The following is a 19064-nucleotide window of genomic DNA, read 5'->3' as shown; positions in this document are numbered from 1 at the left end:
AATTGAAAGAATTGAAAACAAATATTAAGTGAAGTAAGCCAGACCCAAAGAAAAGTCGGTTGCATGATTTCCTGCATTTGTAAGAACTAGAATACGTATATGGTTTTCTTAATGAGGGATTTCAATAACCCAATTGCTTTGTGCATAGGACCATATATAATGAAGCATATCAACACGAACTCCAGTATATGGAAACAAGAGGTTCTTATTAAGACCTATATGTAGTTTTCTTTCTGTTTCTCTTAATTTTCTGGACCTTATGTCTTATATGTAAGATTATTTGATTTCTGTAAGGGAAAGAGAGTCACAGAAACAGCAGGACCCAGGATGAGCCAATGCAACACTGATATTCACTTGATACTATGTGAGATATGAACCTTACAACTTGTGGGTGAGGGGTATAATGAGGGGGAAGTGAGATAATGAGAGAGAGGGTAACAATGATTAAAAATAAATTTACTGGGGCTGGGAATATGACCTAGTGGCAAGAGTCCTCACCTCATATCCATGAAGCCCTGGGTTTGATTCCTCAGCACCACATATATAGAAAACGGCCAGAAGTGGCACTGTGGCTAAAGTGTCAGAGTGCTAGCCTTGAGTAAAAAAAAAAAAAAAAATGAAGCCAAGGACAGTGTTCAAGCTCTGAGTTCAAGGCCCAGGACTGGCAAAAAAAATGTACTCATTATCTTATTTAGGTAACTGTAACCCCCTGCTCACTTCCTTTTCAGTAAAAATAAAATTTAAAAAAGTTAAATATCAAGTTGATGTTTTCTATTAATGACAAGATTTCTGTATTAGAATTCTCAGGCCAATATATCAAAATAGGTAAGCAAGCTTATTCTATTGTCATTAACTTTATAGTTAATAATATTTTAAGTTTTGAGATACATTTTAGAAGGTATAAACCTTTCAAGTGGAAAAAAATTAGAAATCAAGCAGTGGGTGTGTTTTTCAATCTTCTTTGCATTTTATACATTTTTCTAATGAAGGAATAAAAAATTGTTTTCAGTAGTTTATTCCATAGGCAGGAATATTGAAAATGGGAACAAACATGTGATTTAGGAAAAATTGGGGGTTACATATTTTTTCATATTTTAATTTTTTTCTTATTTATTGTCAAAGTGATGTACAGAGAGGTTACAGTTTCATATGTTAGGCATTGGGTACATTTCTTCTACTGTTTGTTACCTCCTCCCTCAAGACCCCAAGATTTCCAAGACTTATTAAAATTTTTTCTTTATTTTGAAAAAAAATCAAATATTGTATTTTCCTTTGTAAAAGTTGTAAGCCAATTCCCAATTTAACTCATCAGAGAAATGTGCTGGTTTTATAAATTTGTCTTTACTGGTAATCTGCATTAATTCTTTTTCCTCTTGAAATAGGAGAGGGTGGTGAGTCAAGTATTGTATATTTTGATTACTTTTTTAGTCATCCTCATTTTCTATAGACATTTATTTTCCTCATTTATATCATGAGCCAGGTGACATGGTATACTTTTCTGTACCATTTGTTTTTATTGAATTGTCATGTATCTAAGCAAGGACAACTTATTTTAAAAAATCCAAATTAATTTGAAAGAACTATATGATAAAAGACATTCACTCTAAATTCTTCAGGCCAAAATGTATATTATCATTTTAATATAACTTTTAAGGGCTACTGATAAACATTTTCCTTAAATTGACTTTAATTTTGGGGGTGTTGTCTTACTAATATATGCACATTGATGTTAAAAATGCTGTATAAGGATGCAAAATAGCACAGAAAACATCATTTAATCAGTCCTTTAACTTATTCAGCATTACGTTTCTTTAAAAGATAAACTTTCAGAGTATATTACCGTCCTTTGAAATATTAGTCTCAAAATCAAAGAGGAGGTTGATGCAGAGATTTCCTGTTCTTCATAAATATTTATTTCTCCTCCCTTCCTGAGCATACAGATTACATTTCCCACTCCTCATTTACCTTAAGTATTGTCATGTAACTGATCTCTGCCTAATGAAATATAAGTTGTAAATAAAAATGTTACTTGATAATTTAAGACTTGCTACTCCAAAACTAAACTCCTTCCTCATTCACTGGCTATATATATATATATCATATAACCATAGTAGACATTTTTTTACTATCTCTCAGCATGCAGTCCTTGACCTTGCCTGTGATCCCTACTCCAATCCTACTCACCACTGCCTGTAGAAACTGAGTCAATCTTACCAATTCTTTTTTTTCCTTAGAAATCTAGACATAGAAACACAGTCCACTACAGAACCATGGTGGAAGGTCATGTTGAACCTGTAGTGTAACAATGTAATAGGGAAACACAGAAAGAAATCTCTCGAGCTAAACCTGAAAGTGGGGCATATATGCAGATGAGAAAATTATGTGAACGAATAAACAGGTTAATTGACTTTCATCTTTGACTAGGCATGCCTAAACTTTTTGTTATTTTTTAGCTATGAGATTATCCATTATCCTTTTTAATGTCTTCTTTTTATTTGATATAATGTGGCAGTATTTTTGCCCTCAACCATTACATATATATATATGTATATATATATACACACACACACACATATATATATATATATATATACATATATATATATATATAGTGCAGTCTCCCATCCCTACTCTATACATATGTGGTTTAGAAGATAATGTGGCAATCTTAATAGTAATTACCTTCGGGATAGGTACTCATTTTTCTTCATGATTATGTGTGCTATTTCTATTTTTTGAAATGAAGAGTATTACATTTCTAATATCCATTATGCTTTGCCTGTCTTCTGTGAGCCTGTCTGCCTCAACTGTTTTTAATGTCCTCTATAATTCTGGCACTCTACCACTTGAGGTATACCTTTGCTTCTAGTTTTTTGCTGGTTAATTGGATATAAGAGTCTCACAGACTTTGATGCCCAGACTTCAATCTGTAATCCTCAGATCTCCAGTCTCTTGAGTAGTTATGATTACAGGCACAAAATACCAGCTCCTTGTAATCTCTTTAATAAGAACAATAACAGAATTGTGAAAGATTTCCCCAAACTAGTTTAGATATAAAGAAAGACAGAAAAGAGAATTGTGAAAAAGGAAGAATGAAGAGTATGGGAAAGAACAGAAAAATAAGATAAGAAAGGAAATATTGAATGCATGAGAATGCTAAGTGAAATGAACTCCATGTTATGGAAACGAGTGTTATATCACTGTTGTAATTACTTTCAACATGCCACATGAAACCATAGCTTCTTTTGTTGATGATCCTCTTGTATCCCCTTCCTGTGGTTGTACCCTCACTATCACTGTATCTTATCTGAGTACATTGGAAACTGTATATACTGGTATTAGAACTAGGAAAGTGAAAGGGAATACCAAAATCGAGAGACACAGGATAAAAAGACAAACGACTACAAAAGCAATACTTGCAAAATTGTTGGGTGTAAACCAACTGAACAACTCATGGGGGGAGAGTAAAAGGGGGAGGAGTGAGGGGGTAATGAAGGAGGAGCTAACAAACAGTTCAAGAAATGTATCCAGGGCTGGGGATATGGCCTAGTGGCAAGAGCGCTTGCCTCGTATACATGAGGCCCTGGGTTCAATTCCCCAGCACCACATATACAGAAAACGGCCAGAAGTGGCGCTGTGGCTCAAGTGGCAGAGTGTTAGCCTTGAGCAAAAAGAAGCCAGGGACAGTGCTCAGGCCCTGAGTCCAAGCCCCAGGACTGGCCAAAAAAAAAAAAAAAAAAAAGAAATGTATCCAATGCTTAATGTATGAAACTGTAACCTCTCTGTGCATCACTTTGATAATAAATAAGAATAAATAAATAAAATCAAAACCAAAAAAAGAAAGGAAATATTGCAGGTAGATAAATATATATCTACATGGATAAATGTAGATATAGATGATTATATATAGATTGACATAGACTAGATAGAAAAAGTTAGATATACTTACTGATAGGACCATGTTGGCAAAGGTTAAGAATTATTTGTTAATTACTTCAGAAGTGACTTTGACTTGTTTTGCTATAGCTAGTCTAGATCAGATATACAGTGTTGACAGTGATATACTGTATTCTATCCCTTCTGCATTTCAAGTAAACAAACCAATTAGGCACAGAATAAACTGGGTATATATTCAATGTGCCACAAGTATATTCCTCTTCCTTAAGATTCGCACACAAAATTGTATGCTACAAGTTAATAGGAGATAGAATTACATAAGTACTTGCTATTGTATTAAAAGTAAAGCATGAGTGGGAGGTTTATAGGTAAATGGGTATAAGTCAGGAGTTTCCAATATGAATCATGCTATAGATTGGAAACATATAAATTCTACAACAAAAGCCTTGGGAATCGATAAATAGGAAGTGAGAAGATGACAAGGTAAAAAGAAACTGTAGGAAGTCTGAAGAGTGCTTGAGTACATGTGATCAGTTTACAATAGATGCTAACTCACCAGTACAAAGACAAGTTAGGGAAACATTGGAGGGGGGAGAGAAGTGGTCCCCAGGGAACACTAAGTAATGTCTGGGGATATCTTGGCTTGTCATAGATGGGAGGAGAGTGTTATTGGCTACTGGCATGTAATACATAGAAGGCAAAGATAACGTTAGACATCCTACAATGCACTGGATAGTCAAACCCACAAGAAGTCCAAAACAATAAATTATTCCAAAGAGGCAAAGCTGACAAACCTTCTTCTAAAGCTATTCACTCATTTGGAACATGGAGCTCTGTGTATTCACCATCTCTATGGGAGAGAGTCTGTCATTCTTTAAAGAATTCTTGAAAAATATTTTTCTGCCAGCCACTCATGATCTTATTTTCCTTTCCAACTTCTTGAGACTATTTCTACTTGAGATTGATCTATTATACAAACAAATGCTCTGAACCTTAGGGCCAGAGAGCATATAAAACACACTCATAATTGCCTCAAACACTTACCCTTGATGACCAAATAAGAAAATCTTTCTAAGTTATTGAGAGCAGAAAACATTTTCTACTTCAATTTTTTAAATTGTTTTATAAATTGTACCCTTCATGAACTTGTCACAAGGCATAAATCCCAAACCTGAGGACCGATTAAAACATGCAGAATATATAATAATCACAGCAATTGAAACAACATTAACTTCCCTCAGGTTAGACCACCTAGGAAACAGTCAAATTCATACTTGTGTTGTACTTTAAACCTTAGAAGAATTTTGAGAAACCAGATACTCCTTCCACTGAAATAGTCTCTTCCTTCTCTGTTTTTTGCGCTTCTAGAGTACAAAAATAGCCATTGGTTCACCTTAATTATTCAGGGAAAGCACAGGGAGATAGACAAACTGGGAGATGTACACAGGGATATATATAAACTGTTGAAGTTTAGTGATTTTATGTACTATCTTGAATATCAAATAAGCACCTATGTTTTGTAAATGTAATGCTAAACCTAAATTCGTTTCTCTATGTGTCATGGTCAATATAGTAGAAAATATCATATTGTGTATTCATGGGTAATAGCATAGAAATGATTCATTGTGATTTTAGTTCAACATTTATCTTTCAATCTATTCAACATTTATCTTTCAATGGAAAAGATAAAATGAAGAGATATTTGTTTCATAATTAGACTGGGAATGTACAGGTGAGGGAAGATCTTGGAATTCTACTGCAGTTGTATAGTGTGAACCAAGACAGGATATTTCCAAAAAAGATGGGTTGAATCCTGTGACCATGAAGTTGCTGAAGTAAGTTTAATCAAGAAAATGTCGGCAATAACATCTTCCTAGAATTGTCTTGCTTATCTGTTTGCTTAAATATATTTTTCTTGCATTATCACTAACCTCAACAAATAATGCACTCCCCATTTCCTCTTGGCTTTGGAAATTCTGAAGGAATCACTGGCTAGGAGACCCAAAGTAGAATGATTAAACTTGCAAATTAAATAGAATCTAATAACTAGAAATCTCAATTGATCAGGATTCAGTGGAGGAGTAAGTACAAGAAGACAAGCCATAGAATGACAGAGACACTAATACTAAGAAAAGGAATATTTTGTCAATCACTCAACCAACTGTTGAGGAAAATGAGGTTGATAGGAAGAGACAGACATTACTAAGGTCACATAGCTATTTAGTGAATGAGTTAGGCTCAGACTCAGGACTGCTAATTCTAAATCCAGTGCTTCTTTTTCATCTACTCACAGATATTTCAAAATTTAAAAAATGTTTGGGACCACTAAACATTTTGTTCACTCCAAAGTGCCAGTGTGTGTTGTGATAACAATTCTAACATAGTATAAGATTTTCAATTATATCAGATTATATTATTATCATTTGGATTAAAATGGAAAGAGGATTCATATTTAAGAGTGGTTTGCAACCAGAATGACAATTTTTGAAAAGTTCTATTTAACTTTAATCACCATCTTCAATTACTCAGAACATTTCAGTTTTTGAGGCATTAATGCTCATTAAGATTTTAATATGAATAGAATAAAAACTAGATTATGTCTCTAGGCAGGAAAATTTAACAGAATTGTACATATTCAGGAAACAAAAAGGGATGGCTTAGGGTATGTAAAATACCAGAGACAAATGGTCATAGTTCCAAAAAATGTAAATTGTTTTTATGGAGACTTGCTTTCTATATTTAAATTGAGGTTAATCTCTACTATGTCTATTTTCTAAGGTTGTTTAGTGTTTGAAAAGAAATAATAAGCAGTCACAATATTAGTGATTAGAGATCTATCTGATTTTCTGTTCTTTATTCCAAATCATATCCAGCTAGTCCCCAAGTCTTGAAGTACTTAGCAGCAATAAGATTATCATATTTGAGGAAAGGCTCTCTTCCCCAAAAGAATGTAAACTCACAAGACAGAGATTTTGTCCGTTTTGTTCTTTGTTGTTGTCCTACTAACTAGAACTTTTTTTTTTTTTTTAGCAAATAGTAGGTACAGAATAGGTTTTTGTTGACATCTTTGAAACTTACCTATGGCAAAATTAATTCAATGGATTTATAATGAACTGTTTTTCATTCATTTCTTGCTTTGTACAGTTTCTTATATATACCCTTACACTAAAAAATGTAACAGAATGAAAAAATAGATGTTATTGTTCATTTACTTATCTGTTTGCCAAAAGGGTAATTCTTTCTGACCTCTCCTATCCTCTAAATGAAATAATCATACTTTTGTGATTCTTGCAGAGACATTTGAAGGCTCAAAGACTTAACCTGATCTTATCTTCTGTTCCTAAATCTACAATGATTTTTGCATTGAATAATTAAGAATCAGCTGGATTCTCCTAAAGGAAGATGTATTTTGCAATGCCTACACACTGACACAGACACAGTCACACACACAGACACACACACCACACAAGTCATTTTATGCTACTTCAAATAAATTTCATATTTCTAGTAAAATACAGCAGACAACTGTCTCTTGCCCTTGTAATAAAATATTTATTATGATTAAGAGAATAAGTCACTTTGTGATCAATAAAGTTGTTAAGAACTGGTTTTCTCTCTTGCTCAAAAACATACATTTATGTTCTAAATATATAATCTGGGGCAAGGAAATGTATATGGTGAATGAGGACATAAAGTTAAATGCAGCATCTTCTGAAATATAATTTTTGGTCGCTGTGCTCATCTATCAACTGATTTACTTCAAAAATTGTTTAAAACCCCTGTTTACATTCATATTTAGATTGCTAAATAAATCTTATTTAAATCAGATTTCATTTACTCACTAGTAAAATTTCCTTTCTTTATGAAATGAAAAAATTAAACTTGTCTATGGCTTTATTTCAAAATGAACCTGAAAACAGTCCATTAAAAAGAATGTTTTAAAATAACATCACCACAAAAGTGACTACAGACTGTATCACAATGAGCTCCTAAGTATTGTTGTTTATTATTTTGGCACATTAGAGTAACACAGATATGTTTTAACTCTCAGTATATAAAATATATTTTTAAGACTACAGAATTCTCGTTCATTTAGATTTTATGTATATTCTGCATCCATCACTTGGTGTAGGCTTAAAAGCTTGGTTGATTCCTGTTCATGTGTAGTAAACAAGATTTATAGGTCAAAGATTAGTTCTAAGAAGTCTTTTCCTGTCTCGGAAAGAATCTTTAAATCTGTGGCTGAAGATAGATTTTGCTAACCCCAGTGCTGTTAACGGTTTAAAGCATGAGATATTATTGAATCTAAGCATTGCATATGTATATGCTGAGCTTTTTTTCCCCTCTAGTCATCATTGAAGGAAAAAAATATGCCTGTAAATCTACTTTTCCTTGCAAATGCTCTAAGAAGAAACTACTTTTAATGTTAGGCACATTTTAGTACTATTGTATAATAAAGAAATGTGACAATAGCTGAAGAATTTACACTTGTAAGTTAATATGAAAAGGCTATTATTCCATGAGTATTTGTCACTACCATCAACATTAATTAATATTTCTTCCAAATGATTCTTATTTCTCCAGGACAGACACTAGCTCTAGCAGTCTGGTAGCAAGTATTGGTCATATAGATTTCACTTCTCTTAATTCCTTGTTAATATCTCCTCCATCAATGCCTTTGGCTATTCTTTTATTAAACCAACGATTCAGACTCCACTTCTTTGTTATATTGGTGTGCAGCTAGCAAGGACAGTTAGCCTCACCCTAAAATATAGTCATCTGTCAGAATATGCTAAGAATCAGTGAAGAAAACTAAGACTTTACTACTCCTACACGTGTTAATTCTCTGTGAGCTGAAGAAGTCATGTTAATCTACATTAGTCTACATTCTCTGTAATATTGAAAAATCACACAAAAAATATAAATTAGCATCTAATGGCTTTGAAACAACACTGCACCCCAAATTTTAATGACTAGAATACCAGCTAAATTTTAGTGGAGAATTTGAGTTGAGGAACCAAAAAAAAAAAGAGAATAATTGAGGAAAACATCAATGTCTAAACTTCCACTAAAACAAATGAATCCACATGAGAAGGGTGAGAAGCTCAGAAAATTGTTCCAGTGCTCTAAAAGGAAGTAGGTTAGGTTTTAACTTCCTGACAGGAGTAAGCACCACTCAACTTAAAGGTAGGATTGGCCCTTTGTACTCAAAATGTTTAGATAGAATAGAGAAATAATGCAGGAAACAAAATAGTTATTTAAGATTGTAAGAAGCTAGAAAGGATCAAAACCAATATCACAGGGCTGAAAATGAAGGGAATGTAACAAGGGAAAAAGAGGAGAGGAAAATAAAGTGGCATGCAAATCACCTAGGAAGTCCATGTAGGAAATCTAAAATGCCAATTCTAACAGTCCGTCCTTATCTCAACACAGTTACTCGTTCACTTTTAGGCTAAAGCAGAAACTTTTAAACAATACACTTTGACAGAGGAGAGAGTTTATCTCAGTTTTTTCAAGTCTCACTTGAGGTTGGCAACACTAATAATCTCTACTATATTGGTATTACTGTGAGGATCAAAGGAGAAGAATCAAAAGGGCTTGGAAAGGTGCTTGCCATGGTAATGCTGCACATTTAACAATTGCTATTGTTACTCATATGAGATTCCAAGTTTCTGGAGCACAATAATTCATATTGTTGATAGTAGCTACAGAGAACAAGGATGATTAGTAATGCCCATTGTGCAAGATCTGCTCAATAATCCACAGACTGGGAGATCCATGAGGATATTGGTTGTTTTTAGAGTAGATTAAAACTAATACGGTTCTGTGAATTGTAGCAACTCTGAATTCCTCTCATTGCCAGCAGGCCTGTGCAAGGATCTTTCATTTAACTGAAAATAGCATTTCATGTACATATCATGTTTGTGGCTCTGAGCATGTATTTTACATGTTTTCTTCTTCAGTTCTTGAAACAATCCTACAAGGCTGTCATTTTCTCCATAAAACACAGGGGGAAGTTGAGGCCTATGAAAGGTTCACAAGAATATAGCAGCTTAGTCTTGGAATGTTGAAGTATATGTGTGTCTATATATCAGTCAGTCTTTCCAGTTTTGGTGGCATTCCTGTAGTTCCAGTTTGTAAAAGATACTCCCACCCAAACAAGACAATCCAGGTATTGGGAAAGCTAAGAGAAAGCATGAAGAAGGAGCTAAAATGACTGGTAACTGAGTAGACTCCAGGAAGATCACATTCCGGAATTGACTGGATAATGCCTGTTCCAGAGGTTGATCACAGAGCAGTGTCACAAAGCCTTACAGACGTGTCTCATTAAAACACAGGGAAGGGAATGTGATGTTACAGATGGAAATACAGTGATGAAAGAGAATATTCTGTTCACTTACACCAAACAGTTTTGCAAGTATTGCTTTTGTCGTTGTTTGTCTTTTTTTTTACCCCGTGTCTCTCAATTTTGGTATTCCCTTTCAATTTCCTAGTTCTAATACCAGTATATACAGTTTCCAATATACTCAGATAAAATTACAGAGATAGTGTAGGTACAACCACAGGAAGGTGATACAAGAACATCATCAATAATATAAGCTACACCTCATGGGGGAAAGAGAAAGGGGGAGGAGGGAGGGGAGTATGAGGGACGAGGTAACAAACAGTACAAGAAATGTATCCAATGCCTAACGTATGAAACTGTAACCTCTCTGTACATCAGTGTGATAATAAAAACTTAAAAAAATAAAAAAATAAAATAAAATATCTGTGTAAAAAGAAATGTATCCAATGCCTAACGTATGCAACTGTAACCTCTCTGTACATCAGTTTGATAATAAAAATTTGAAAAAAATACACAAAAAAAGAAAAACAAGAAAGAGTATATTTTGTGTAAAGGCATACCAAAACAGGGAGTAGAATAACCTTGTATGTATTTACTTGGGGGCAACTGTAATAAAAGCATAGAAATGCTTGAAATTAGATGAAGACAGAAATAGAATCAGTCCTTGTGTTCTCATTATTGTTATTTATCAAATCCTTACTATGTTCATGGCTGATATTACCATATTTCAAGTATTAACTCAATGAATCCCCACAACAGCCTTTTGAAGTAGGTTTTACTTTACAGTTGAAAAATGGGAACTTGGTGATGATGAATAATGGGGTACAGAGCACATAATGAACGAGTGGTAGATTAGAGAGTCCACAATAAGCCTCTTAGCCAGATGGAAGAAATGATGGGCCATTTTCAACACAGACTACCAAAGTGTCATAGGAACAAAATGGAGTAAATATGAGTAATTTCAACTCTTCAACATCTGTTAGTTGTATTTCTTAACTAAAGGAAATTTATGGCACATTGTCTAATTCTGAATCTCTTTTCTTGAGGACTACCTCTCCAAGAAGAGGAGAAAATGGTGAGGAGAGGTTGACTTTCTGGATGACTTTAAAAAGAGAGCAACTGGTTAGTTGATGGTGAAATGATTCTTTAGAAAAAGAGACCATTTTATCAAAGCATACATGAGTATATTATAAAGCCAAATCAAAGACTTCAGGAAAGCAGCTCTCCTAAAGTGAATTAGGCATGATACTTTCAAATACTGATAAAATAAGAGAATTGAACCCTATATGTCTTATTTGGTTTTCTCCATTAGATTCAATTTCCGGATGACATGTATTAAAATAGAGGGGTGTTGTGACCCACCAAAACTTGTGCAAAAGGCAGGAAGATGACGAGGAGAAAAGGTTAAAAAGAATACTATAGATGGACTGAATTTGATCAAAATACATTATATTCATGCCATGTAGAACAATAAAATTCCTTTGTATAATTTAAATATGGTAATAATTTAAAAATGAAACAAATGGATGAAAACCAAGGATATGTAAATACATGAAGGTGTGATGAAAATAGGACCAAGTTGGTTCTCAGCTACAACAAACATGGGGCTTATAAAACAGTGTTAAAGATGACAGAAATGTTTTCTTTTGATGTTTTAAACATATGTTTAGAGCAGGAAGACAAAGATAAGAGGAATGGACAACTCATGCAATTGTTATTGTATAAGCAAATCAGAGAGGCTTTGTCAGCTACTAGATTTCTTTGATGGTATCATGGACTTAACATTGTAAAATAGTGCCATTTACTATATAAGGAAGACTAAGAGAGGCAAAGTGCACAGTAAAAGACATTTGAGTATTGTCAATGAATTCACAAATTCTATCTCAAAATGGAGAGCAGTCTTGGCAATTTGGAATGCCTTGTTACAGTTGTGAAAGTTTCAGAGACTATGGTATAGGTGAAATGAGGCAAAAGATGGGAGATGGAAAATATTGGTTTTATCCTCCAAAAGAGACAGGAAGCACAGGGACTCCCTAGACTAGACCATAAAGCACCATGGGCATTCAATGTACAATTCTTTTTTTTTTTGCCAGTTCTGGTGCTTGGACTCAGGGCCTGAGCACTGTCCCTGGCTTCTTTTTGCTCAAGGCTAGCACTCTGCCACTTGAGCCACAGCGCTTATTCTGGCCTTTTCTATGTATGTGGTGCTGAGGAATCGAACCCAGGGCTTTATGTGTACGAGGCAAGCGCTCTTGCAACTAGGCCATATTCCCAGCCCCACTCAATGTACAATTCTAGAACAAGTTATTAGAATAATTATTTGTAGCCATAGAAAGAAAGCAAGGTTCTCTAAGAGGTCATGTTAAACAAATACCATTTATTTTGATTTGGTTATTAGATTGGAAGTTCAGGAAATATGTAGGCCTACTGGATCTAGATTATTAGCAAGGCATTTGACAAGATCATTCATGATATGCTTCTGAGCAAAATGTTAAATGTGTATTGTGTTATTAGGAAAAGAATGTTTCCTGACAGATAAAGGTCATCTTGCAGAGAGGTTTCTAATGGCGTGCTGTGGATCTTTCACCTTGATATGATTCTATGTAGCATTTTTGTTACTAACATATGTGAAAAGGATGATTGATATCTAGCAACTCTACATATTGCACAAGTAAGAGAGATGGATGAGCACGTTGTATGGTAATATTAGAATTCAGCTACAACTCCACATACTAACAAGAAGAATTAAATAGTCAGATCAAAGCTGTGTGCATATTTCTACTATCTTTTCCCTTCTCAAACATGCAGTTTAAGAAGCTTCAGCTATGTAATTATACAATAAACAAAATATTATTTAGCTCCAGAACATCTTAAGAAGGCATAGCAATGGAATTCCCAGTGTTGTCAAATGTGTACAGTAATAGTTCCATATAGTAAAACAGCCAATACTGGAGTAAGCTGCACTAATAGAAATAATAATTAAGGGAGATACCTGCTTGTTGATCATAGCATAATAAAACAAAATGAGTGAGTCAAAGTGATGGCTAAGAGTCTCATCAAAGGGACACTGCATCCATACCCACCTCTTACCCAAGGAGTAGCCAAAACTGGCCCTGTTGTTACTTTACCACATGATTTTCCTCTCCTCTCAGTCTAAGCTGAGTAAGAGAATAAATGACAAAATTTGATAAGAAATTTAAATACCATATAGCACAAAAGATGTGTATTGGCATAATCAAATTGCCTTTCTTAGGTTTTTGAATCTAGGGCCACCAAGACCCTTAAGCAGATAGCAATGTGGCAGGCAGCTGATGGAATGAAGTAAGAGCTGTTGGGTGGAGCCAGATAGTGCTATGAGAAAGCAGAAGCCATGTGCTAGATGAAAGCAATATTGAGCCAGTGGGATTAAAAAAAAGAAGAAATTGGGCAAAGAGAGTAAAAAAGCAGAAACTTTATGTGTCTTATTAATGCCAGAGATCTATGAGCTTACTTTTTTATTCTAGTGTTGACTAACTAGTTCCTGGGTTTCCAGGAACTAAAGAAACAGACATTGAAAAGATGTCCCCATTTGTTAAAGGTAACCAGAATATCCTCTGTTCCTCCCAACCAGAAATATTCAAGGCTGAATGCCTTAGATTGTAAGAATAGATTAGACAAAATGGAGTGTGTTCTAAAGACACATTAGGAAAGGAGTTTTGAATCTAGTACATGTCAGTAACAGGTGCAAGGAATGAGGGAGGGAGCAGAACATATAGCACAGTGAATAGCAGACTTAGGGCCAGTGAAGGCCTATAATATATGAGAATGATTTTATTTTTTCTGTGAAACTCTATAATTAGATATGGGAATAAAAAGGGTTGAGTGCAAAGTGGCAGATTTGGGTTTAAAAAGAACCTTTCACTAGTTCTTCGAGGTAGAATGGCATGCCACAGGAATAGCTCAGCTCTGTTCTAGAGATATTTATGCAGAGGCAGGGGACTAGATATGATAACATTGCATCTCAATTTTATAGTGATTTACAGTATATGAAGCACTGTTTACTACATTACACTGATCTTTTTAACAGCTTGCCATGGCTAGGTTTTTGGGGTATCTAGGGATTAAACCCAATACTACTTGCACAGCCTGAGTTCTTGTTTGACCACTGCAGCCCACCTACAATCCTGGCAAGTATTTTTATATTTGTTTTTATAGATGAGGAAGCTCAGTATGTTTGTATTACACAACTCATGCCTAAGTTTCTCAGCACCCACAGCTACCTTTTATTGACTAAACATGAAATGAACATTTAAAGGATATATTTGGAAAATTCTAGTTGATCAGGCTGATAGGGCTTCTAGGTATTTTAAAATTCATTTTTATGATACTGAATATATTTTTAAATGTACTAAAAAGGTTCTTTGCTCAGTCTCACATGAAAACTTATGTTCTTCCCTTCATCTTATGAAACTGAGACCAATTAATACATTCCTTGCATAGATACAGAAGGTTCGTGGGTGCAGTTTGTACAAACATCCCTAGATGTACATTTCAAATAAGAATAGTATTCTCTCTCCATTTGCTGGAGCCCATTCTCATCCTCCTTCCAGATTTCCTGTTATTTGGCTTTGTAGAGGAAAGGAGTGTGTTTGCTTGTCAGAATTGCTACTTAACCATATTGCCCTGCTGTTTCCGCTTCTGTAGCACTAAGCTCTGAAAATGAATCAAAAGAAAAATGAGGAACTCACTACTGTTGAAAACTCTGAAGACAGGCATTATTCTCTGCTTTTATGACTTTATTAACTTTCTCTTTTCAATTAAAAAAGTTGCAGTTATGCATAAACCCTGCTCACTATTATTTTCTTTCTCAGTGTTATCTTTACTGTAGGTGTTCATTGATGTAGTTTCTCTTGGAAAGTGGGGAAAAAGTGTTTATGAGCCCACTTGATAGATGGTACTCTATTTTTGGACTCAGGCCATAAACCTTTTGGTTTATTGTAAGTGACATAATCTCTGATGCCACAATTGGCATTTAAATTAATATCCTGGTAAGGAAAAATGTGCTAGAATGTGAGATTATTAGTGCCCCTGTTTCTGTTTTGATTCCCAATGGACATAAGGACAGAAGTTCATACGAAACATTGTCTTTCAAGTGACACACAGATATCTGTAGAAAACAGTTAAGCCATACAGAAGACAATAAGAACTCTTCAAACTTAAAACTTAACAGAATATTATATATAAATTAGTACTTTTATGTTAACAAAAAGTTATATTTCATGGTAATGAAGATTGAACCCAGGGTCTTATGCACACTAGACAAGTGATCATGCCCTATATCCAACAACAGTTATGAAAAATCAAATGGCTTCTCAGTTGATATCATGTAATGCTAATGTACTTCATAGTCTAGAACTTTACAGGAATGTAACTTATATCATATGGAAAATAATTGAGAAGAAAACCCCTAAACTAAAATACATGAACTGATGGAAAAAACAGTGGCATTTTTTTCTCAAAAGACCATTTTTTTCCTTTGTATATTATACTCTTATTCACAAAACATACATACCATAAAGATGCTGTCTATTAATAGGCAGAATAGTAAAAGAATTTGAAAAGGTCAAATTTTATCATAAAGATAGGAATTGTTTTTAAAGTTATGTCTACTTCCTATTCACAGGACAAACCTTTTTTTGTTTTTTGTTTTTGCCAATCCTGGTACTTGAACTCTGGGCCTGGGTGCTGTCCTTGGGCTCTTTTTGCTCAAGGCTAGTGCTCTATCACTTCAGCCACAGTGTCACTTTCAGGTTTTTCTGTGATTAATTGGAGATAAGAGTCTCAAGGACTTTCCAGCCTGGGCTGGCTTCAAACAGTAATTCTCAGATCTCAGCCTCTTGAGTAGGATTAAAGGCTTGAGCACTGGCACCTGGCCTCAAATCTTTTAAAATAAATATCAGAAAGCATTTCATTGTTTTCAAATTATCTTATGATAAATCAAATGAATGCTATCACTTCAACTATGCTTGAACTTTTCTGTAATCTTACTTTCTTAAAACAAGGGACAATTGCCTTTCACTTTGAGGCTATAGTGACAGCTCAGATAATTGCTTCATTTCATATTTTTGTGAGTGGATGACAGGAAGTGTTTATGCATCTGTGGTTTCATGTTTATACATGCATCTGCTTTGGTCTTTGTGAGTGTGCCCGAATAAAAGTACATAAGTGCCTGTGGAGGTCTCTGTTCTTTTATGTGTGTGTGTGTGTGTGTGTGTGTGTGTGTGTGTGTGTGTGTGTGTGTGTATTGGTGCACATTTGTGTTCTCTGCATAAAAGTACTGTGGGAGGAGGAGTTATTGCAATCAGTGAATCCATCCATTGCCCATACTTAAGTTTAATAGGATAAATAACAAACTCAAATACCTGGTCTCCAAGGGTATGTTGCTATTCAGGACCCAGCTGTTATGCAGATGAACGGAATCCTGTGTACTGGTTGGGGGAGCTGGAGCAGCTGGGCTAGGCTGGCTGCGGGTAGTCATTGATCTCCTTTGAAGAGAATCCGCGGTAGGGGGTGGCTTCCTGGCACAGGTGCAGGCATGCGGAGGAGGTGGTGGAGGTGGGAGGGGTCTGAAGGTGAACTGGTTGTGCGGGCTGCTCTGTATCTCTGAAAAGGAGAAAAACACAAAATGGAGACTTACTTCTCCCACTTGGCAGTCAGGAAAACACAGCATGGTAAATTCCTGGGATTTTAGATAATATAACCTGTGGGGTAGTGAGGGAGAGTTTTAAGTTTATACTACCTCTAACAAACGTCACTTCAGTTACAAAAGCATGCACAGCATGCTTATGAAATGTAAAACATTCACAGTTACAGTTACATGTAAATTCTTCAGGGCTGTAGCAGCTAAAAGTAAATGAGGCCGCCTCAAACAATTTGTCATAGTTTCTGCTACTGAACAAATAAATCATCAACCAGGCACTAAGTTACAGAACAAAAATGAGCTGATTTCCATTGGTTGCAAAAATCTCACTTCAAGAAAACACCAGTGAAAGGCACAAATTTGCAGCAAGGAAAATCATTCAATAGATCAAATCAAAATACAAGACCACCTTCTGGCTTACCTCGGGAAGGGACTCTAGCCTGCCTACACAGGAGCAAATCCATGTTCCAGAGAATAAAAGGAAACCTCACAAGTGTGTATATCAATGCATGAAATTAGTCTCTTTATCAGTCCCCACCTCACTCAGAGTGCTACTTGTAAAAGGTGCTCTGAAGAGAGTTGATTCTGGTTACTATAGATATTTCCATGGCCATGCAAAGCGCAGTCTGCACCCTCCCCCACTTGTCACACTTTTCTAGGAGCTCTGCCATGTTAGCATCAGATTAGGCAGCAGGGAGACTGGATTTTTCTCTGCTTGTTCACAGAAGGGGCAGCCTGGGATAGCGGTTCTCAGATTTCTGTTGTTGCTATTGTTTGGTATTTTTCCATTGCTCCCTGGCAGGCACATGTAAAGGCAGTGAGTTAGAACTTGGCCCATGAGAAATACCCCAATTAAACCCCTTTGAAAAGAAATCATTACTGGAGCTGATAGTCACCTCTCTTCCACAGGAGAAACATAATAGATGTCAAGTGATTGTGTATAACATCAGCACGTTCTGGATAAACTTTGTAGACAGCATGGTTGTGTCCCACCTCCCCAATGACTGAGAGTTCAAAAGCAGAAAAAAATGCCAGAGGCTTTCCATGACTAGCAAAGGGCTCAGCTGGTTTGTGCTTAGGCCCACTTTGCAGTGACTGATCATAGGGAAAAAAATCACTTCTTTCAATCCTTCCACCTCAGACATGAATTTTAAAGACATTGGCACCGTTTTCATATTTTAAAATGACATTACTGTCCCAAGAGCATGAGAGTATGAAAAATTCTTGGCTAAATTTTGTAGTATAGTGGCACCCCTTTAAATAAATTTACCACATGAAAATCTGAATTGTACAAAACATAGCTAGGAAAGGGGGTGGCAATCATTTTATGTAAAGGATTCCTTTAGATGGTCAGCTATCTGTGTATATTTCAAATGCTTCATGAATTTTCTAAAGCATTCCTATGATTCCAGGTTCAGTCCAAATCCCATATCTACTAAAAGTCATCACTAGTACTTAACATCTCATTAATTTTCTTAAACCTTGAGCTCAGACTCATAACTATAACTAGAAGTATATTTTTGATTCTTGGGAGTCATAGATGATAGAATGCTGGAACTGAAAAGACCTTAGAGATCCTTTCAGTTTTTGCAGATGAGAAAGTTTGTCCAGATACTTGGCAAATTAGTGGTATGGTCCAAATTAGAATGCCATCTGACTTTCTGATCAAGAGACTTTACTGTATGCATTTCATGTTCTTGTAGTGAAACGTCTCTCTTCCTTTATAACATTTGGAGACACAGAATCCTCTATATTTTCTGAATTTTCCATTTATTTTTATATGTCTGCTTGACTGCACCTCCTGAAATGTAGAAAGAGACATGTGGCATAATGCTATTGGAAAGAGGAGCATTTGGAGGAATGGCAAACCTGCATTTAAATTTAGTTTCTATCATGTAGAAGTTTTAACATCTTATTTGTAAGATGGATATGGATATCTTTTTCCTAATAACTAAATTTAACTATCATAAAATCTGTTTGATCATAACATGTCAATAACTATTTGTTTATTGAATGTAGTAGAAGAATAAAATATTATGATTGGAAAGAACCAGAGAATGTAGTTCCGCTACAAATGAAGAATCCACAGAGAAGTGATCTGCTCGAAGTCATGCAACTTGTGTAATTTGCCTACTCAGATTT

The 19064-nt window shown here is 35.1% G+C and overlaps 1 protein-coding gene across 6 annotated transcripts in view; it reads right to left on the bottom strand.

Annotated features, from left to right (window-relative positions):
- The window catches only part of Tenm1 (teneurin transmembrane protein 1), a 786931-nt gene that overhangs the window by 315885 nt on the left and 451982 nt on the right, over positions 1-19064 (bottom strand). For all 6 annotated transcript variants that reach the window (XM_048335936.1, XM_048335935.1, XM_048335937.1 and 3 more), the window contains one exon: positions 16645-16885. In XM_048335936.1, the coding sequence (XP_048191893.1) occupies positions 16645-16885 (241 nt within the window). The remainder of the gene's footprint in view (positions 1-16644; positions 16886-19064) is intronic.

The sequence above is a fragment of the Perognathus longimembris genome, chromosome 28, assembly GCF_023159225.1.
Source record: "Perognathus longimembris pacificus isolate PPM17 chromosome 28, ASM2315922v1, whole genome shotgun sequence".
Classification (NCBI taxonomy): domain Eukaryota; kingdom Metazoa; phylum Chordata; class Mammalia; order Rodentia; family Heteromyidae; genus Perognathus; species Perognathus longimembris.
This window is presented reverse-complemented; position numbering and strand designations above follow the sequence as displayed.